The sequence below is a fragment of the Toxotes jaculatrix genome, chromosome 24 (genome assembly GCF_017976425.1).
Source record: "Toxotes jaculatrix isolate fToxJac2 chromosome 24, fToxJac2.pri, whole genome shotgun sequence".
Lineage (NCBI taxonomy): Eukaryota > Metazoa > Chordata > Actinopteri > Toxotidae > Toxotes > Toxotes jaculatrix.
Window position 1 is genome coordinate 5633074 of NC_054417.1, and position 21856 is coordinate 5654929.

The 21856-nt window shown below is 41.8% G+C and overlaps 3 protein-coding genes across 7 annotated transcripts in view; 1 reads left to right on the plus strand and 2 right to left on the minus strand.

Annotated features, from left to right (window-relative positions):
* Positions 1-1568: 1568 nt before the first annotated feature.
* On the minus strand, positions 1569-9919 carry arl13b (ADP-ribosylation factor-like 13b). 3 transcript variants are annotated; one of them, XM_041032045.1, is made up of 10 exons: positions 9430-9919; positions 7558-7628; positions 6947-7196; positions 6473-6578; positions 6030-6232; positions 5569-5683; positions 5297-5456; positions 4485-4607; positions 3742-3810; positions 1569-2966 (listed from the first exon to the last, which is right to left on the minus strand). In XM_041032045.1, the coding sequence occupies exons 1-10, from the start codon at positions 9486-9488 to the stop codon at positions 2953-2955; spliced, it is 1170 nt and encodes a 389-aa protein (XP_040887979.1). In that variant the 5' UTR covers positions 9489-9919; the 3' UTR covers positions 1569-2952. The 3 variants fall into 3 exon arrangements, with proteins under 3 accessions (XP_040887979.1, XP_040887978.1, XP_040887980.1); XM_041032044.1 differs by having other exon boundaries at positions 1569-3111; XM_041032046.1 differs by lacking the exon at positions 3742-3810.
* Positions 9920-12167: 2248 nt separating this feature from the next.
* Positions 12168-13354, plus strand: LOC121177733 (gamma-glutamylaminecyclotransferase B-like). Its single transcript, XM_041032047.1, has one exon. It carries the CDS (start codon positions 12281-12283, stop codon positions 12749-12751), a length of 471 nt encoding a protein of 156 aa, XP_040887981.1. The 5' UTR covers positions 12168-12280; the 3' UTR covers positions 12752-13354.
* A 696-nt stretch (positions 13355-14050) lies between these two features.
* Positions 14051-21856, minus strand: part of farp1 (FERM, RhoGEF (ARHGEF) and pleckstrin domain protein 1 (chondrocyte-derived)) — a 47440-nt gene continuing 39634 nt past the window's right edge. For 2 of the 3 annotated variants that reach the window (XM_041032043.1, XM_041032041.1), the window contains exons 16-28: positions 19839-19972; positions 19442-19523; positions 19273-19337; positions 18966-19141; positions 18658-18788; positions 18441-18509; positions 18268-18357; positions 17742-17824; positions 17145-17245; positions 16227-16387; positions 15307-15414; positions 14858-15009; positions 14051-14492 (exon numbers count right to left, since the gene is read on the minus strand). In XM_041032043.1, coding sequence (XP_040887977.1) covers positions 14417-14492; positions 14858-15009; positions 15307-15414; positions 16227-16387; positions 17145-17245; positions 17742-17824; positions 18268-18357; positions 18441-18509; positions 18658-18788; positions 18966-19141; positions 19273-19337; positions 19442-19523; positions 19839-19972 — 1428 coding nt within the window. In that variant the 3' untranslated portion in view covers positions 14051-14416. The remainder of the gene's footprint in view (positions 14493-14857; positions 15010-15306; positions 15415-16226; positions 16388-17144; positions 17246-17741; positions 17825-18267; positions 18358-18440; positions 18510-18657; positions 18789-18965; positions 19142-19272; positions 19338-19441; positions 19524-19838; positions 19973-21856) is intronic. The other variant, XM_041032042.1, reaches the window with a different exon arrangement.

A 21856-nucleotide genomic window follows, 5' to 3' on the forward strand; every position in this document is an offset into this window, starting at 1 on the left:
TTATGATCTGCTGCTTCTGTAACTTGGGACATTTTTGTAATTTTAACAGTTTTATAAGCCACATAATGGCAACACTCACTTTTCCTTGACATAAAAACTTGCCCTTACTAAAATTTCTAGGGTTTGCTGAAAGGCATTCTGTGCTATCTGTAAGTAAAACAGATGCAGACAAGCAGATTTTGGGAGAGTAGGGGAGGAAGGAAATTACAACACTTCATCACAGAATTGCTCCTGGAATGAGCTGAACATCTTAGATTGATGATATCAAAGAGTGGAAGCATAATGGGGAGGTGGGGAGGGGGGTGTTGATCGTTGAAAACACCTGCTTAAGGGCACCGGTGCATTTACCAGTGCTCTTCCTGCAGGACGCGGCATCATCGCACCAAATTTCGGCTCCGGCGTCACGGCATCACTCACTTAAATGAAGCCTGTCTGTGTAACAACAACAGGGAGAACCATAATGAGACAGCACATTATTGCAATGTTCTGGCTGCAAGTGACATGGGCTGTAAGAGCTGCTAACAGATGTTTGACAGCGTTTAAATGAGCAGACAGATCAGCCAAAAACAACTATTTTTAGAGGAAAGCAGATTGCTGAAGCTCATTTCCAAATTGTCACATACATCATTTTTTTTTAGATCATCAGCTTTCTCTGGAGCTGCCTCCCTTAGTTAGTCTTAATAAAATCCTGGACGACACGTCTCTCCCTGCTGTCTCTGGATAAAGAATACAGAAGAAGCTTTCACCAGCACTGTAAATGTGTAATTACTTTGTCGACATGGGATTTATAGTTCCTACCATCCTTTAAAGAATTGCTATAGTTTCATATTTTGTGTTATCCATCATTTCGGAGCAGGTGTCACTTTTTCTCTGCCCATTTTAGCTGGAAGCTTCAGTTGTTTTATTATACGGCCTAATTCCACCTTGAAATATGTTTTGCCCTCGGGCAGTTTAATTTGTATTAGTGACAGATCGCTACTGTACTGTGTGATCAGAAACAAAAGAAATGGTGTATCCAGGCTCTGTGTGTTCATAATTGTAATGAGTCCATTCACTTCGTTGTCACAGAAACAATGAGTCAGAAAAATGTGACGTTACCTACATTTTCTAGGCCTGTGAACACACTTTCACTGTTGTGTTATTAACAGAACCATGAAACAAAGCTCATTTAAATGCAAAACCAGTTACCACAGTCTAACGGTGATTTGTCAAACACACACAAAGTTTCTGATGTTGTTCTCTGTTGATGTCTTGCTTTGATTCATTTTTGTCTTTTGTTCTCTCTGAAGAGCCGTGTAATGAACCTGCTCATTCAAAATCTTGTTTCGCTTCCGTTCATCTCTTATTGTCAGTGATGAAAGTGCAGCTTGTACAGCCTGGTTGTTTCACAGATTTCCTAATGTCACTGTAACAGCCCAATACCACACTATAAACAGTACAAACAACAGCAAATTCTCGGTAGAAGTTGGGTTTTTCTTTGAAAAATGTCAGACTATCTCAGTGTACTAAGAACCGTTCCAATGTGTGATGTAGAAATACTGCAAACAGATGAGTCTTATCAGTCCAGATTATATTTAAAACATCTTTAATTGTGCTGTTATAAAATTCAAATTGGGTAGAAAAAATATTTTTTTTCCAAACATCTAGAGCATTAACATGAGAGTGAGTGTTGTACTATAGCTTTGAAATACAGTGGTGTGGTTTTAAAGTGATATTTCATGTTCTTACTTTTGCTACACATATTCTCATGTGCTCTGACCCAATATTGTGCGTTCCAGGTGTCGGTGTAGTGATACTTCCTTCTCCCTCATCATCCCACTGCAAACTCTTCCAACATAAAACTTAACTGGGGCAAAGGAGCGTTCCAACTACACACAAATTTGCGTTTGTGGCTTTTGAGATGCAATTTTATCTATTTTCAGCTTTTTTTTTTTTTTTCAAAAGTGGAAACTGGTGCAGAAGACAGAGTCAGAGAAGCTGGAACAACAACAATGCTGGCTCACACCTCAGGGCCACCTGAGAGGCAGCAAGTCTGAGGCTGATTCCTGCCTCAAGAGAAATATCACTTTAAGAACGGGTACACAGTGTGAACTGCAGAATGCGTAGAAAGTCTGTAGCCCTGTAGACAAATATATTTTCCATATGTTTACATTTTTAACAATAAATAAAAAGATAAAATCCTTTACGACGCTGCTGGCAAGACACGAGCAATGTTCCCTATTAGAGATTTTTTAAAAATCACTCTTTTTCTTTTCATGGCCATAAAAACTTTACAATCATTAAGTGAAATGTGAACACAGTCATGACTAAAACTGACCAGTCAACAATCGCAATGTAGTGTAACATTTTTCCTTGTACAGTACAGCTAATTACATCCACAACTCAACCTGCTTTGGCCTCCACTTTATCCTCATTTCACACCACTGTTTTAAAAAGGGAAATATTTCTGATTTAAAAAAAGATCACGTGTAAAACAGCTTAAGATCTTTTCCTTTTGACCCATATTCAGGTACATCCACAAAATCATATGCGCCTTTGTTTACACTACAAAGCTGAAGATGCAAAACTGAATGAATAAAATATGGTAACTGTTAATGCCACTGTGTATATGAATCAGTAACAGACATAAACATGTGTAAGGTTATAGTAAACATATTTACATTCTTTGTCAATTAAAAGCATTTCGGTTGGACAAATGGAATCCAAACTAACACTGAAAATTTACAATAAAAAATAAAGTTTCCGTCGACAGTAGCGGAGAGATTTCAGCACCACACGTGCTTTTGTTGAGCAAAGACAGAACCGGCTTCACACTGAACTGTGTCAATCTGTGAAACCAAAATACAGCTTCTGAGCATGACTTCATTTCGCCTGATGCTCCTGTGTTTCACGTCTGTCGCACTCCCGCGCTCACCGGTTCCTGCGTCAGGAGCCGTCTGTGTGTTTGGCTGTCTACACACCGCTCGCTTGAGACAGAAAAGCAAAAGGGGAGAGCCGTGATTGGTCGGGAGTCAACCTCAATCAGTAAAAGAGGCTAAAATATGATGTCATGAGCGTCGCCGTTAGGCCGCGGCCTGTTCGCAAGAGGCGGGAGGGGCTTCTTGTAAAACTCTGTGGAGGGGATGGAAAAAAGGTTTGACTATGTTAGTAGTCCATCAAGTCCTGAAATAAAAACACTGTCAATTAAACATCTAACTACAGAAATATAAGCGAAACGAGGAAGATGGTAGCCATGACAGTCGCTGCACAGAGGTAGATGGGAAATGTGAACTGGAGGAAAAATATGGATGAATGCACAGACAAGCCTTTGAGTTGATTAAGATGTCTGACACCACGAAGCATCCACACACTTTCAAACACATGCCTGGTGAGACGCAGCAAAAGAGAAAGACAGAGATGTGGGTCTGTGATACTAATTAACAGTCAGCACACGTCTTAAGGCAGACAGAGTTCAGTGTTTCCTCTACAACACCACACTGACAAATTTACCATCGCCGCTGTGAAACAAATCCACCAGAGACTCCTCAGAAAAACTAATGCAGTGTTGCTATGAATCCAGATCACATAGAGGAAACATTGATTCAGCACCATGACAATGAACGGGTTAATGTACACAAAGACCAGGTTAGTGAGGAAATTAATGGCTGATTTGGCTATTTAACAAAAGGAAGTGATGCATGAAATTAAACAGTGGGGAGCAGTGAGGGATGAAGCATAACCGGACTTCACAGGCAGCTTTACCAGAATGTTTCGAGTCCCCCAGTGGTTCTAGTTTTGGCAGCCTAGAAACTTTGGGTGTGGCCCATCCCACTAAAAAAAAAAAAGCAAAACAAAATAAAGAAAACTCATCAGGAAGAAAAATAAAGTTAGAAGTGATGCGCATGTTCCTTTTTCATATCAGTCAATGCGACTCATCAGAGACTCGGGTTACTCAGAAGGATTAGAAACAATGATAACGCTACGCAATGAATCTGACAGTCTATATCTAGACAGTGAGTATCAGAAGTCACGATCCAGAATTCAACATCTCTCCTTCCTTTCATCGTTTAATCCCTGTGCTAAAATTTCATCATGAGTTGTAGAAATTCTCCACTGATGTCTTCGACGATAGCTGAGCCATAAGCAACCACCATCATTCTGACAGCTCACCGTGGTCGTCTTCTGTCATATCTCCTGCAAAACCATTTCTATTGAAGAACGGTACCAGTGGAAAAGAATTCTGCTAAGATTGCATTTCCTGCAGTTGCTTCACAGTAAAAGCCTCATGCTAGTTTATAGGTGGAAAGCCTTAATGTGAAGGAGCAATGTTCGGTTTGCATCAGTGGTAACTTCACACAGCTCTGATACGACTGAAAGTGATCAGTTAAATTTAGCTCATATGTGACAGTACGAACAGGAATGTAGGAGTGAAACTGGACTGGATCCAGTGAGAAGCTGCGTTAGTCCTTTTAAGGACAGCAGCACCTAATGATGCACAGACTGACCTGGAGGAGGGGGAGGGGTGGGGCTCTCTGCCGGCCCGTCCTCTGTCCTCAGCGGGTCCACCCGGTGCTTCCTCTTCAGGTGAAGCTTCCTCGTCTTCTTCTTGCTTTGCTCGCCTGTTGTGGCTGAATGTACAGAGACATTTTGGAGGTAAGACCCCAGGACTGGACTTTAGACAGAGTAGCAGCAACATTTTTCAATATGAGCTGAAACAAAAATGATCCAGTCTTTTCCTGCGTCGTGTATTCACTTTCCATCCCTGGACTTCAGCATGTTTAATCTTTTTATCCCTCAATTTATAAGCTAATTATCTTCTGAATGTATAATTATCTTTATCTATCAGTACCAGTAGTGAAAAAAAGAGATTGCATTACAGAGAGTGGCTTAATTTGATGGCATATCTCCTCCTATTCTTGAAATTTCTCTATAATGCTTGTTTCAGTCCCTGGATGTTTGTTTAATCATTTGCTTTCAAAGTGAAAACAGATTTAATATCTTGCTTTCTGTTTGTCAACAAGCTCAGACTTTCTTCCCATATGGTGCAAAGCCAAAGCACATGCTGCGAGCGAAGCCTCTTCAGAGAAACCCGCTGCCCTCACATCCAGACAGATGATAATCTTTATTTTTCAGTTTTAATAAGTTTGTGTGCACATTTTATGAAACTGTTGAACCCTTTGCCAAGTGATTGAAATCATGGGGTGTTATCCAATCAACCAGGCACATATTTGAGAACTATTTCCAGCCATAGAACTGTACACAGTTTTTTTTTTTTCCTTTTTTAAACTAAACTAGAAATTTTGAGGTGGTCGCTCACCTGAACTAGCATTTTCTGACGTTTGTCTTAAGTCGTCTGGTTCTTCGTCATTTTCCTCCTCGTACTCCTCTTCCTCTTGATCAACATCTGCCTTCAGGCTATTAGTCCTGCCCTCTTGCAGCTCTCTTTGCCTCTTCCCCTCCTTCTCTTTATCCTCGTTCTGAAAGGAACATGAAAGCCACAGCTATCACTCCTGACGTCTTTGAAATACTCCAACTTGAAGTCTTAAACAATCTCAGACAGATCCATACACCTTCTCACTAGTTACACACCTCAGAGATTACGTTGCTGATTGGCTGGAAGGGGCTGGGCATGTTTTCATCATCAGGCTCCTCTTCCTGGATCGGCCTGCCTTCTCGCTCTGCCTCTTCCCGCTCCCGTCGTTCTCTGTGGACAGAACAAGATGTTAACCTTTCAGTGGCAAAACTTCATTACACTGTGCATTAGTACAAATTGGTATTTCTACTACTGAGAAGGAGTTTGCTCTTTTGGAATAAACACAATATTTAATGTATATTTTAATCACTTCAGTACAAGAAAGCAAGAGCAAATATACTTCCATCATCATCAGACATTTCCATCTGTCCATCCTGTCTTTGAATTTTCTACGTTCCACTTCGTAGTTTAACCATTGTCATGTTTAGGTTTTTATTAGGACAGTGTTTTTCAGTCCACAGATTCTCATTATTTTTTATGGTCCCTGTGTTCTCCTCCATCCATCACACGTCCTCACCTCTCTTCTCGTATCCGCCGTACTCTCTCTGCCCGCTCCTTCTTGTCCTGCTCCTCCTGAGCGCGTTGCTCGGCCGTGTCCTTCTGCACACGCTCAGTAATGGCCTCATAGTCTTTGGCAATGTTACTAAGGAGCCAATTCAGGCCCTTCTTGATGGACTTGTCGACCTTTTTGCCATAACCCAGGACTGCAGAGCATGGCTCCTGAGGAAGGGATATGTATCGAGAGATTAAAAACTAAAGGATGAATAAAAATGTAAGCATTTGTGGTTTTTTGGGAGCCTTTGGATGAAAGCAACCTTCAAACTACTTGCTATCTTACACACTATAAACTGTTCTCTAAAGGCTGTGCTTTTTTGTCTATATATGGGTAAAGCTACAGTTAGACCAAACGCCCTTAATGTCACTCAACTGTCATCTCACAACAGGTGCACAAACACTTACGATCTGACAGAGACACTTGTTCTCGTTAACAAGCTTCTCTAAAGAGAGGTTCTCAATGATGTCTGCTTCAGCCAGCGCTCCCTCCTGGTCCTGTTTGTTAGCAAGTCTGAAAGAAGAATAAAAAAGATATTAGTGAGTGTTGTTTTGGAGAAAAAGCTACATAAATAAATAGAAAGAACATTGCACTCCCTCTCTTGTGAGGTTAGACTAGCTTCAGCTTCAACCAACTCCCTCACTGAAGAGAAAGGTTAAGTAGTTGCAAGGACAGTAATTCAGCAACAAACTGAACCAAGGATTTTTTGATCCGGCGACTTCTCAGTAATCTCCTCCTCTTTTACAACTTGCCCTCTGTGTCAAGTCAGCCTGTTTATTTTTTTAATCCCTTCACGCCTTTCCCCACATTTTGAATATTTAATTTTAGCATTTTTATGTCTGTGCCAAAGCATCATTTCCTTGGGTGACTCGCACACTCACACTAGCACAGGTTTGCCTGCGATGCGCGGGTGCTGAAGGACCTCGGCCATGGTCTCCCGCGTCTCCTGGATCCGCTGGACATCGCTGGAGTCCACCACAAACACCACACCATGTGACTCCGAGTAGTAGTTCTTCCAGATGCCCCGGATTCTCTTCCCGCCACCAAGGTCAAAGATGGTCACCTCGAACTTGCCCTGCTTCAGGTCAACCTTGGAAAAACCTACTGTTGGAGCCACATCATTGGGATTCTCTGAGGGGAAAAGACAACAAAGGAAAGACAGCAAAGGAAAATCAGTAATGCGTAGACATAAACAGAGAGAATGCATGCCATAAGGTCAATAAAACCTTTTAACTCAGACTTTGTGAAACAACTTATTATGCTCAAACATTTAAAAATGTATTAGCAGTGATAAACTATGAAAGCAGGGAGGCTTTCATAACTGCAAGCAGTCAGATTCAACGTAAAATATACATGATAGCACATTCTAAACAGAGGAGAAGATGAGGCAGTTTATTCAGAGTAAACAAGGTGGAGAGAAAAACAAGAAAATGTGCAAAACACTGAACACTACACACATACATTATTAACGTCTATAACAAAAGGCCCTCACCTCCTTGGATTCCTCGTACTGTGGCTGTTTTTCCTGCATTATCCAGTCCCACCATCACCAGAGTCACTTTCCTGTAAGATAAGAAACAGGAAAAATGAATACATATGTCCAGAAGTGGGGCATCTGTCACCCATGGTGCCCTGCATGCAATTTTACAGCATCCAAGCTAAAGCATCGGCCTGGCATTAGCTTTCATGACGCATTTGGGGGCACAGATAAGCCAGTTAATAATCTGAATGACCAACGCAATCAGAGATCTGCACAGCTGACTGAGTGAGTCAGCAACAGTCACGTGGTCAGCTTACACAAATTAACCAAGACACAAAATCAAAATACAATATACTGACAATATCAAGTTAGTGTTTGAAAAACATTCCTGATAGAAACACAAGAAACAAAACAACAGATGCACTCTGTGTAATCTCTGCAGGTATGAGGCACGCACACCTGGGCAGCAACAACAGGTACAGCCGAGTTTCTCCTTGTCCAGTTATCTTACAGGGAAACTTAATATGCAAGTGCGACAAACTTTTCTGAAAGCAATGCAAGATTTGCACCATAATTTGTCTCCATTTAGCCCTGACTAAGCTGTCCAAAATAAAAGAAATAATTTAATGTTTAACACAACAGCTCTCACAATAATATTTGAGAATCTGAAGCCACTTCTTGAATGGATCCTTCAGAGAATGAAATTCAGCACCTTGAAAAAGAGAAAACTGCCAGAAACTAAGAAGCAGCTGAATCATACACATAAACACACCCGTCTTTGTCTCCTGTCTGGATACTTAACTTTGACACTTGCGTCGAAAAGACATCAACCGCACAATCCATCTAACCGTCCTCTGAAGCCAACTGGCCTTCATCAGGGCAGACTCTTGATGTAAACCTCCAAAAGGTGAGACACTGTCTTCGCCATGTCCACTACCTCATAACCCTCTGTCCTCGCTGCTACAGACTCCTCACAGCATCAAGCCAAAAGGAAGAGACCACGTCTGAACAGACCTGGCTGTGGGATTAGGGGAGGATTTCTGACTAAGTCCAAAGGATCAGATGCCTCATAGGTGCCACGTGAGTTAAACACTGTCAGCTAGATTTTGCGGGTCCTCCTTGCATTTTCCAAAAGCCCAAGGATTCAGCATTAAATGTCTTATTTTGCTCGACCAACAAGCTAAAACCTTAAGATGTTTCATCTAAAATTAAATTGAACAGAAAATCAACACATCCTCAAAATTAGAGAAGCTAGAACAGAACAGTTTATCAGTTATAAAATAGCTGCTGATTAGGCACATCATTCATTTGATATTAGCATTTAACACACATTATTTTGGCCGCCCGGTTAGCTCAGTTGGTCGAGCATGAGACTCAATCTCTCAGGGTTGTGGGTTTGAGTCGCACTCTGGACGGCACAACCTCCCATGGGCTCACCACCTGTGGGAGGTGCCGTAGGACATCGGTGCATTGTGGACTGGGTGGCAGTTGCCTCCGCAACCTGGGCCTGGACCCAGATAAGCAGCAGATGATGACACACATTATTTTACACAAAACAAAAGGATTTTCATCCTCACAAGAGGCATGTCTGCAGTGTGCATCTAATGCCCTTTAAAACATGTCCAACTAAGTAGTGTCTTTGCATTTGTTTTGCTGTAATTGTCAAAAAAAAAATTTAAATATAGGCAGAATGCAAATTCATCATTCTTTAATATGTTGTGTAAAAAAAAGTCACAATGGTTAATAATAAATTGTTATGAACGAGTGGAAAGAGACTGACAACATCAAGTCAGCTCTATCTCATCATTGCACACTAATGAAACAAATTGATTTCAGCTGTTTGATTTGTTTTAAAAGTTTAGCTTTCAGTGTCACATCACTCACCTAGCGGGCTCTCGCCAACGTTTTAGCCAGTTGCAGCAATTCGCCATCAGGCTAAACATTGCAGTCTGGGTCCAGGTGACTGCAATCAAGTGGTCTGTTCAGCCAGCAGATTGACTATGAACCTAAATCAGCTACATAGCGAGCTAAGTCATGATAGCGTCAGCGTTGGCAGCTTTTAAAATTGAATCAAGTGGCTGTCACCATGTGTTATCGATAAAGGTTCTTTCAGATAACATCGATTTGCAGAAACACCAAATCCGTGTCCCGTTACCTAAGGTTAGCTGAAGCTAATTTAGCTAGCGATAACGGTACCTCGTTAACTCGTTTAGTTCCAGTCTCAGCACCTGGATAAGCCCGTTACCATATGAACGGAAGCTGTGCTCACCAATACAATAATAGAGGCTATCTTAAATGGCCCGATACAGCTAATTTACCCACAAAACATTAGCCACTTGGCGCTAGCTCATCTTGTAGCTCTCCGCTTTGTTTACGCCGTCTTTTCTGCTGCTAGGCTGCGGACGTGCTTGCGTCATCCTGCGTAATCACAGCGTCTTTCAGATTGAACCAATCTGGGTATATTTACACAGCTGTTGTACTGAAGTACAGTTTACATACAGAAATATGATGAACATATAGAATACAACACATTAAGATTAAACCAGTGGTTAAACCAGTGGTGTCCATCCAGTTTGTCTTGTGACCCCTTGCAAAAAAAAAAAGCAGTTATAAAGAGTTATTTAAATCTCACTCATCCCAATCAGTAGTAAATATTTGTTTCCTTCACCTTTTCAGCTCTGTCAAGAGAACCAACATAAACAATGTATTGAAATAAATTTGTTTGTGACAACATTTGAAGAAAAGCACAGGGAGAAGCAGGAAGCAGTTCATATCTGGTCTTCATCAGAATCAGAATCAGAATCAGGTTTAATCGCCAAGTACGCAAACACATACAAGGAATTTTTTGCCGGCAGTTGTTGTCTCTCTAGTATATAAAATATAAAAATATTTTCAAATATACAAATATACAAATATGTAATGTACATGAAATGCGTATCCGGCAATCTATACAACATCTATTTTCTAGAAAGAGGATGAAAAAAGAGAAATTACTGAATTATGGGCAATGGAAAGGGAAAAAAATGTATGGGTAAAACAGCCCCATAACTGCAAATGCATATATCTGTAAGTGTCAAGAAATGAAAGTGCATAATGCGTGAACATGCCAATCTTTGAGATATTAGTCTCTGTAGCTGTTGTTTCTTTCATATTACTAAAGGGAAACGACTTGAACAGAAAGCAAGAGACAAAAAGAGCGTGAGAGGCACCACAGCCTCGGAGGCAGTGTTTATTTTTTAAAGACAAACCTTTCCTTATTGCTTCACCAGAGTCAATGATTCTCCCTCTTTCCACCAAAGTGAAAGGTATATTAAACATTTCTAACTTACCTGGACTGAGTCTGTAGGCTGTTTTTGCTGTTAGACTGAATGTCAAGTGTCTGTTAAGGCCAAGATGGATGCACTTTAATTCCTGGGCTGAGTTATTGTCCCAGTTCATTTCAACAAGCACTCACAGGTGGTCTGCAGTCAGAGCAGTGAGGCCGGATGAAGAATGTGTGTCCTTAAACAGAATCTGTCTGAGGAAACATTATCTCCCCCTGGGATGACTTCTGCTTAATTTTTATGAGATCTATCTGCTGCTCTCATAATGCTACAGTAATCATTTTTATTTGTTTACTGGGATTCAGTGTGGGCACTGAAACTGACTGAATGGACAGTAATGAGGCTGTTGTCCTTTTGGCTCCAATTTACCCTGAGTATTAAAGAGGTGCTGAACTCAAGAATGAAGCTTAAATCCTTTAGTGTAATTCTTCATCATGTTTTTCTCTGCTCCTGATGTTATTATTGTTGAATGGCCTTGTAACATTTCTGTTTTGTTAAGTGTGCTTTAATGGAGCCAGCAGTCAAATCTCCCTTTTATTATATGATTAATTATTGAATATTAGTTTGTTTCCTTCCCTTTAGTTTACAGCCCTCTGGTAACTAATTACCAGAGGGAGCAGTTGTAGTAGTTGTTGTGGTCACATACAAATGTACCATCAAGTTGGGTCTCCAGTTTGTGGGTCCCCGCTCCCTGTCTCCAAGGTGATCAGTCCAGTGGTTGTGCAGCTCAAGTGCCCCAGATCCTTAAGGGTTAACCCCACGTTCCATGCTGCTGTGGTGAGAGTCAGTTTATTCCCAGTCCACCTGGGAGGTGTGCGGTTCTGAGGAGAGATTGTGGATCTCCACCAGCAATACTGTGGCTCCAGACCTCATTCAGACTTCCACCAACCCCATCCTGGCCAGCCTGGGAAGTTGGGCACCATCCCTAGTGGGGGGGCTACTGTCATGTCCTGCCCTGCTTCTCCCAAATAGCATTAATTTTCTGGTGACAGCTTCTGGCTGAATACATGCCTGGATCCTAGGCCTGAGTCTGGTCCATATACTTCCACAGCCAGAAAGATTTTCTGCCTGAGGGCCATAATTGGTCCAGATGTGGAGACATCTGACAGTGATGCTGCATGTGTGCAAATATTGAGTATTCACCATCATCAGTTTGCTCTGCGTGTAGCTTCTTTTTCATGGTATCATTCATCTACTCATCGTTTCCTGTTTTATTTTGATAGTCACCGCTCTTCCCGCCCACAGCACAATCTGATTGGCTACACGTCACCGGTAACAGCCTATCAGCAGTGAAGGCCACCGAGCACGGAAGAACCAGGCTGGAGTGTTAAAGGTAAGGCTGTAGACATTGACCAGGTTGCAAAGAATCGAACAGTGTTTGTTTTACGCTAAAGTTGCACTCCTGCATCCACATGAGTCGTGTCTTTGTCTATGGCACCCTGAAGAAAGGGCAGCCAAACTACTTCCGTATGTTTAACAGCACCAATGGAAAGGCAGAGTTCCTCGGCTCAGCTTTCACCTCTGAGAAATACCCACTAGTGATCGCCGGCAAGTACAACATCCCTTTCCTCCTCAACATCCCCGGCCAGGGTCACAGAGTCCACGGAGAGATCTACAAAGTGGACGACAAGATGCTGAATTTCCTGGACGACTTTGAAAGCGTCCCCACCATGTACCAGAGGACTCTGGCCAAGCTGGAGGTGAAGGAGTGGGTGGGGCAGACAGAGGGAGAGGAGACGCTGTCACCGGGAAACATCACGGAGGCGTTTGTGTACAGCACGACAACGTACCAGCCAGACTGGCCCTCGCTGCCCAGCTATGAGAGCTATGACTCACATGGAGATCATGGGCTCGAGTATGTGACCAGAGAAGCACGAGACTGATGGAGCTCGCTGGTGCATTCACATGGATGTTTGTCTCCTGTTTACCTCAGAGCCTTGTCTAAACACAGCTGTCTTTATTTTCATGATTTTAGACCAACTATGGCGTAAAATCAAACCAGAAAGCACGTTGTAGTGTAATTCTTCAGTATGTACTGTATCTTTAAAATCAGCCTTCTTAATGCAATATATTAGAACTGATTAGTTTTTTTTTTTAAAGGAATAAGTCTAAATGGTCTCGTTTGCTGACATTTAAATGTGTTACGTTGTTGATAATAATTTCTTTGGTCTCAGTATGTCATTCCTTTCAGGTCTCTGAATTGTCTCATTTGAAGTACTTGAAACGGCTTCACACGTGGTGAAATGTTGCACTGTAAATTCAATTTCAGAGGGCATTCATCATACTTCTGTCCAGTTTCTCCTATGAAATATGTAGTAAATAAAACTGAGGATAACTCAGCTAAATTTTGCTTCGATTTATCATTTGACTTTTTTTCTTTCAAATCCTTTTTCTGCATCGTTTTTTCATGCTTTTCCTTTATGTTGTGTTCTAATCCCGTCAGGGCCTGTGTAACCATGTAAACCAGATAAAAACAAAAGACTTCAGTTTCTGGGTTGTCTCACTGTTTTCTTATGAACACAATCTTTTCTCATCTTTATTTAAAATAGTAAAATCCAGAAAACTGGAAGAATACAGAAGAGAGGGTTTTTGGCAATTAAATCTCTGTTGGCGTCGGAAGCAGTTTTGAAGCCATGTCCTTTCAACACAACACAAAACAAAACTTACAGGAAAACAAGACAAAAGAAGACAAATAATGAGAGAAGGACATTTCACAGTGTATTAAAGTACTGTACAAAAAGTCGCCTTACAAAAAGGAAGAGATGTATGTTTTCTAATCGTGTCCAAACTGGCATCACATTTAATTCATAAAATTAATTAAAGATTGTCATACAGACAAAAAATACTCACCATGAGTGTGTTCACATGCACACACAGATTTTCACGTACAGTCTATTAAATCCTGGTTTAGTTCTTATTCAAGCTTGTTTATATACATGTTTAAAACTGTAACGGGTGTGCCATCTTACAGGAATATTTAGAATCACAGAGGAAATATTCTAAATTGACAAAGTAATACTAAGTGGTGCACACACTCATGCTTCAGTGGCCCAAATCCCAAGTATCTGAATCAGATTTATGGTAAAGATAAAATCCTCCTTAATGTAAACAGGGATGTTGTTAGTGTGAACATGAAATCTGTGTGTGTGTGTGTGTGTGTGTGTGTGTGTGTGTGTGTGTGTGTGTGCATGTGAACATCACTCAGTGGCACAAACATAAAGTCAAAAATAAACAGTTGGTCAGGAAAACATGTACATTGTGGACGACTTCCATCCCAGCCTCTAATCAGACACTAGTGGTGCAGAAAGTGAATAATAACAGGAGGTGAAGTGGGAAGACCTCTGAGCGATGTGTGTGTGTGTGTGTGTGTGCGCACGTGTGAAGGCTGTGAATCAACTATTCAGAGGTATTAATTAGTGTCGGTTTGAGTGCCTGCTGTGTGCAACAGGATGTCTATAATAAGAGTCTTTTCTGGTGTCTGTGCCGTCTGAACTCCAGCTCTTAACCAAGGCGAGTGTCAGAGCAATGAGGAGGAAGGAGCAGGTCCATCAGTAAAGGTCTTTCCTGGTGCTGGGCAGGGAGTGGCTGGAGGAGCAGGTGGCGCTGCGGATCACCTCCATCCATCTGGAGATGAGAAAAATTAAACACAAAAGACTAAGTCAGTTGGGGATTTAAATCAAGTAAATCCAGCATTTTTACAACCATAACTACCAAATTCTATTATTGTAAAAGCCAGTTAATTGCATATTTGTGTTTGGTAAACCGCTGCTATGATATGTTACACATATTCTAGTGTATACATCTGAAATAAAGTTAGCAAACATAGACAGATTGAAAATCCTGTCTTTAATCATATATACACCAGAATATTTCCCCTAAAATTTCTGTTGTTCCTCTGGTATCATTAATTTTACATATTCAAATGTCCCACATTACTCTTCCAGCTGAGAACAAAACAAAGTCTGGATATGATGCAGGGTAAACTGTACCTTTCAAAGGTGTACTCGCTCTCTGATCTGAAGTAGTAGACGTGGGATTTAAAGTGGAGCTTGAAGACGTAATCTTTGTGGATGTTCTCTGACTCAGACGGGACGGTGACAGAGTAGCCCAGCAGAGGGAGGCTGGCCAGAGGGTAGTCGTCCTGCAGGCAGACGAACCAGAGAGCAGAAAAACCTCTTTCATCTTCCTCATTCATTTGTCTGTACTGCTCTTTAGCAACAGCTGAATCCAACATGTTCATACTTGCTTGAACTTTGTCACCACTCATTAATCCCTTATTTACCAAGACCTTAACCTACTTTATACAACCTTCTCTTATTTAACTTAACTGACAAACCACAGCTATATTCTTAAACCAGAAGAAAACTAAACTTGTCAGTCTAATCCCCCAACCACATTAATTAATGCATAATTTTCAATAAGTTCTTGTGTATCTAACCTGATGTGACTTGTAGAAGAAGAGGCTGAAGTTGGTGAAGACCACCCAGAGTTTCTGCCAGCCGTTACTGTTCTTAAACTTCCTCAGCAGGTTCCCCGACAGCTGGTTCTGGAAACACAGAGGAGGAGAGAAAGAAAACCAGTAAAAATAAATCAAAATATATAAAATAATAAATAAAATAAAAGACACACATGACTCAATCAAATGAAACAATGTCACTGATTTCATTATAGTTTTAAGACGAGCTCCGACTAATTTTCTACTTGTGCACATCCATAAACATTTGAGGAGCCATGGCACAATCTGTATTGTTCATTTTGGGTTATTAAAGTTTGGTAGAAAGCAGGGATTCAAAATCCAGTAGTTTTGTGCAACAAAAAGTTTGTGTTCAGAGAAATTAGGTTCTTTATGTATGAGAGAGTTTATCATGTATGTTAAGGGAAATTTTCTTCCAGGGATCATTTGGTTCTCAGCAGTTGTGGCTGCTGCAGTACCTCTCTCCTCCAGCAGGTGTCATTAAAGGACAGGCTGTGTGTTCTGTACCAGCAAACCACAGAGAGAGACACGGCCCCCTGATGTCTGCTGAGGGGCCTCGTCAACTCACTGGCCAGACTACTGTCCTCTAGCCATGGCAGTGTGAATGGACAGAGGTGGAAATAGACAGAGAAAGACATAGGATGGAAGACATGGATGAAGATGGTGGAGCAGAAGAAAGAAAGGAAGTAAACAGACATAAGAAGAAAAGTAAGACAAAGGACATTAGGTCAATGGTCCTTTGATTGTGGAGAAGAAGACCAGGACAGACACAGGACAACAACAGGCCACTGGACTCCACAGCTACAAGACTTGAAAGGAAAAACAGGAGTGTGATGTTGAGAGAGAGACGACAATTCAGAGACACAAAGCACACAGTGTGGTACCTCCACAGCAACACTAAAGTCCACCATGGACACGCTGGTGTTGCGATGCCAGCAGACGTGCACGGTGGTGTTACCACGGTGACCCTGACGCTCCAGAGAGGAGCGCGAGCCGCCGAGCTCCTCCTCCGACTCCTGCTCGGTTCCACTGTCCTCCAACAGCTCTGGGGAAGGACGGGCATGTTAAACACAGTGGTTAGCAGAGAGAACTGTGCTCTCACTGGGCAGGATTAGAAAATGTTGTTCTAATATAAACATACGATCATATATGCTTACTGCCTGCAGCTGGAGGTGAACATTTCGGTTGAAGAAAAAGCCACAGAACAAAGAGCTGAGCCAAAATACTGATCAAAGCAATTTCAATACATTCTGGACTAAAAAAAGGAGAAAAAATACCCCTTTGTTAGAAGATGTAAGCCAATACTCTTTAACTGTTTGAGTTAAAAATGTTCATATCAGGTGATTTAGCAGAGGGACAATAGAGACGTCAAACCAAAGGTCAGCAGATGGAGGCCTCATTGAACAGCATGACAGGCATTTAAGATAAAGAATGAGAAAAAAGAAGAAGAGAAATAGGGGACGACAGCTGGGGACCGAACCTACATGTATCAGGTGACATTAAAAATATGATGAAAGACCGACTGGAACAATTCAGTGAGATTATTCACGTGGCGCTGAAAGCTGCTGTCTGTCAAAGGGGAAAAAAGAAGAGCTGGAACTGTGGGAATTTCACACGTCTATAGGTCAGAGCTGGCCCATTTCCCTTAGAGAAAGACCTTAATGATGGGAGCAAATATAACCAGTCAGGAACGATAACAGGTCCCAGCTGAAGTCCCTGTGTCACATTATAACATGTGGAAGGATTGTTCAAATCCCCACACACAGACATATATGTACTGTACATGCAGAGGACGGACGTACTGTTGTCGGAGAGGAGGTCAGCGTTGGGGCTGCTGCTCTGTTCTGCCAGGTCGATCGCCATCCTGATGTCCTCCACCCACCGCTCCATCTCCGACGCACAGCTGGACACAGACAGACAGAGAAGACGAAAAGAAGAAAATGAGCAAGATATTGTGTGCAAAATTGTTCTTTTAGCGGTACAGTTTATTTATTAAAACTTTTAAATCAGTGAATGAGTAAATGAATGGAAACTAGGCCACGCTGTCCAACTTCATTAGAGGACAAACAAGCTGTGGCAGAGGTCCTGAGGAGCAGAGATCCATTTTTAATGAGGCTGGCCTGTATTAATCTTTCCAACTGTTATTCTTAGAAACACAAAGCGTCTGTTCATCATGATGATTTGTTTTTCTGTCATGAGAAATGCGGTTTGTTTGATTTCATTGTTCCTCTCATGTTTTTGCTTGTTGTCTTTAATTCCTTTTTTTTAACATTACACCTTCTGCTTGTGATTTTTTTTAAAACTCTTTAGTAAAATAGTTTCATCATTTTATAAAAAAAAATGCTGGTTGTGATGTAGTTCAGCTGTGTGTGTGTTTGCGTGTGTGCAGTTATGCGTACCTGGCTACAACCACCACAGACTGGCGTTGTACAAACAAGGTGAAGGAATGAGGGATTCCCCACTCCTCCTCAGTTTCTCTGATCTGCAGAAACACACATGGCCTCGTCAAACGTAAACACACACTGCATTCATACACATAAATCCCCGCCTGAGACATTTTTCAGGATATGCTTTTTGGGAAAAACTCACAAATAACCCTGGATAACATAATATTTTAAAACCCATCAGGGAGGCAGAACTCAACACAGGCTGCTAAAACCATCAGTAATCTAATAATGGTGTTTATACGTGCCAGCTCCTCGGAGGCAGACCTCAGCAATCCCAAATATGGTTAGAAAATTTACAGTTCAGGCATGTAAACAAAATCCATCACGGCTTATAACAACAACATAACATGAAGACAAACTCTGAGTTAAAAAGAAAACTTAAAGAAAAGTTAAAAATTCTGTAAAGAAAAACTACTTTAAAAGAAAAAGGAAAAAAAGAAAGGTTTAAAATTTCCCCTGATGTATCAGTGAGTCGCACCGTCATGCCATAGAGCGGCAGCTGGCCGTGGACTTTAAACTGGTTGGACGGGGTCATCCCTCGACTGGTGTACACCAAGGAGTCACTGAACTGAGGGGAAGACAAAAGGTGGATTATAATTTTTTCCATCATCAATATTAGATATACTTTGAGAAGCAGCTGTAAGGTCATACCAAGAAGAACATTCTCTGCTGAAGGCCCTTCCCTGAGAACTTGCTGAGGCAGCCGAGCCTGATAAACTCCTGTAAGTCGAGCACAAACACACTGTGAAAAAAGAGTAAATCTTCCACTTGGTTCCACAAGGAAATTATCCACAAAAATAAAGCATGAACTTCCACTAATAACATCAAAGTGCCCTCTTCCCCAGCAAATAAATGTTAACAGTCTAACCCTTCCGGGGATGGCGAGGTTGTCGATGCCGGTTAGATCTTTCTTCAGCTCTAGAAGCTTCTGGAAGTTCTCCATCTTCATCATGGCGCCTTGAAGCTGCAGCACCATCTCTGAAATGTCCGCCAGGGCCGCTGAAGGGGGGTGGAGGAAGATGAAAGGATGGTTAAAAAAAAAGACAAATTTAGTTTCATGTGTACAAAAATATGAGGGCATAAAGATGGAGATGGTGAAAGGAGAAAAGTATCCTCCTCACCCACAAACACTCACACACACACAGACACACACACACACACCACTCTATCCAGTACCTCGACAGTCCCTGAAGTCATCGTGGGTGGGTGGGTAGTGCTTGCAGAGCCTCTCCAGGATGAGTTTGTAGTGCAGCAGGCGATGGAGAGGTCGCAGCAGGAAGATGTTGAAGGGCAGGTAACAAACCCTCTGCTGCTCAAGGTCTCGACACAGAGTCTCCACCTTCCGACTGGACCTGAGGGACGCAGCATTTTTTATTTTCTATTATTTTCTATCTTATTTTATTTTCTCTTGTGTCTTGATTCAGTGACACTGTTCACACTGGTCTTTTAGCACAGCCTGTGTTGTTCTGCATCATGCACCTACCTACAGGCCCGTTCCAGTTCAACCAAGCACTCTGAATGTTTCTGGAGATGAATTGTCAACTGCTGCTGATGCAAAGGAGAGGAGATGAGTATTAGAAACACCTCTCACCTTCATGTAAGCTGTTATTTCAAAAAGTGAGCATCTACAACTACAAGGGAGACATAAATACCCTGAGCCCTTGAATGTTCTTCAGTAAAACATCACCAGTTCGCTGATAGTCTCCTTTAATGTGGGCGTTGGACCTGCCCTCCCTGAGAGAGACAAGAGGGTATTATTTATTTATGTGCAGTAACATTTATTTACCAGTAGATGTCAGGCCAGAGCCAGGTTTCTCACATATGACTGGAAAATCTTGACTCAGTTCCCATCATCCCCATTCATCTTACCAGCCAGTTCCTGGGCCCTTTCCAAAAGCATGGTTTGTGTATGTGTTTGTGCGTGTGTTTGTCGTAACACAAAACAAGATTCCCATTAGAGGAAACGAGGACTTGCAGTTAGCGTGTGCACATGAAAATGTCTGTGATGAATTTCTGTCTCTGTGCAAATGTAATGTAACAGACACTGACCACTGTGCCAGACGCTGCTCCACCTCTTTGAGGAATCCCTGGTGAAACTTGTATATCGGATCGTAGTTGGAAGAGATCAGGTTCTTGACAGAGTCTGGAAATGCCTCGTCTTTGCCCACAAAGCTCTGGAAGGACTGTGATGGACACACATACGAAGAAAAACACATCATCAGTTGTATGACGTACATTATTGTCCAGCTCAAGATTCAACTCAAATTACTCTTGACAAACAAAAACAAACTGAAGACTTTACTCTGAGCTGTAGGAAGCTGTGATGAGCATTTTCTGATAAAGTAACAAAAAATTTCAGTTGCATCCCAAGTTGAAGTCAGACTAGTCACATTTAATAAAATTAATTATGCTTTAAATAAATGAACACACCATATGTGAGTGCTTCTACATTTAAGAAATCATATTTGGGTTAATAATGAAGTGAATGTAGTTTAAAGAGGGAACCACACACACAATAAGCGGTATAATCCCAACAGACCTCTGAGGGGGAGGTCAGTGGGCCAGAAGAGAGTGATCTGACTTGAAAGACATGCGTTTGCACCAAGGAAATCCATCAGCAAGCTCACAAACAGGACACACACATGCACACACACACACTGATCCCTGTGGCCCCAAGCGAGGACACTACAGTCCTCTGGCACAGAGGTGTTATTCCAGAGGTGTTATTCCCCTTCAGAGTAAATCACACACGATTATGACAGACAGTGCAGACAGGAGGCCGTCCAGCTGTTTCACAGAGGGACTCGCTGGGAGAGAGGAAGGGTGACAGAGAGGAGGGTGAAAAAAGAGGGGGAAGGAGGGAAGGGTGTGGGATCTCAGACCTCAGCGGTGCCAGCCAAAGAAAATATTTAAGAGGTTTTAAAAAAGCGCCAGCGCACGCCTTCCTCCCACATCAAAGAGGGTGGAAACTACTGTTGAAAAGAAAAACAGCTGAGAGGGAGAAAAAGACACAAGAGAAGGGAAACATGATATTATTTTCCCCTCCACAGTCAGGACAGAGGTCAGGGTCAGCTTCATCACATTAAGGTGATGGGGTCTTCAGCAGGCAGGTGCTTGAACAGCAGTTTTCCCCACTGCTGGTCTTTACTCATGACACTGCTGATGCAAATTTTCTCCTCATTAGTTAGTAACAGAGAGTAAAAACAGACAGACAGTGGAATCACATAAAGAGCAAAGACAAAGTCTGACCCACATTAAGCTGCACTTTCATCCCAGGATTCAGGATCCAGACGTTTGTGTTTATGAATGCAGAGAGGGTTTTTCCTCTGTGTTGATTTCTGTGGCTTTACTTGTAAACCAAAGAGCCGGGAGCTAATAGTCTATTTAAGAACAAACAAGATACAAGTTCTCCAGCTTAAAATGAGGTGAACTGAACACATGCTTTCTGCTTTCTTGTGAAAAACAAAAGCGTGAACTTCATTTAAAAACACAAAAGGAACTTTAATATGCTCACTGCAAAGCTGTATTTCCATCTGTCATCTGTCCTGAGCAGGAAAAATGCTCTTAAACCTTCAGATGTTGCGTCTCAGTCTTGAGCCATCTTTGAAACTAAATGCACATAAAAGTACCATTTTAAATGTGGGAATAAAAACACTGGAATAGTGTTCTCAAACTGGTCGAATGCCACAATGTAATATTAATGTCACAAGACAGAAAAGTCCGTCAGCTTGTGATTTTGGTTCACAATAAAAAAACATAAAGATAGACTTCAGCTCCTTGCCCTGACATTTTGGCTTTCAAAGGACCAAGCTGAGTTCACTTTCCCAATATTCAGGCTGTAAAAACACCAGATTCATATCCTGATTCCAGGATTTGCTTTGCACAAACCAACTCCTGACTCACTGTCCCACCATATGAGCTTTAAAAAAGACCAGCTTTACTTCACTGTCCCAAACTTCAGGCTTTGAAATAACCAGCTCTGACTCACTATTACAGAACGAAGGCTTTAAAGAGACCAAATTTGGCTCACTGTCTCTGTGCGCTGTGCACGGCTGTGGGCTGTGAAT

What these genes read in the sequence shown, in the direction of transcription:
- LOC121177733 (XM_041032047.1), top strand. Translation starts at nt 12,281, where the DNA reads ATGAGTCGTGTCTTTGTCTATGGCACCCTGAAGAAAGGGCAGCCAAAC.
- arl13b (XM_041032044.1), bottom strand. Translation starts at nt 9,488, where the DNA reads ATGTTTAGCCTGATGGCGAATTGCTGCAACTGGCTAAAACGTTGGCGA. An exon ending in CGGCGGATACGAGAAGAGAG is followed by an intron (nt 5,684 to 6,029) that starts GTGAGGACGTGT and finishes TTCTGTCCACAG; the next exon opens with AGAACGACGGGAGCGGGAAG. An exon ending in GTCAGAAAATGCTAGTTCAG is followed by an intron (nt 4,608 to 5,296) that starts GTGAGCGACCAC and finishes CTGTACATTCAG; the next exon opens with CCACAACAGGCGAGCAAAGC.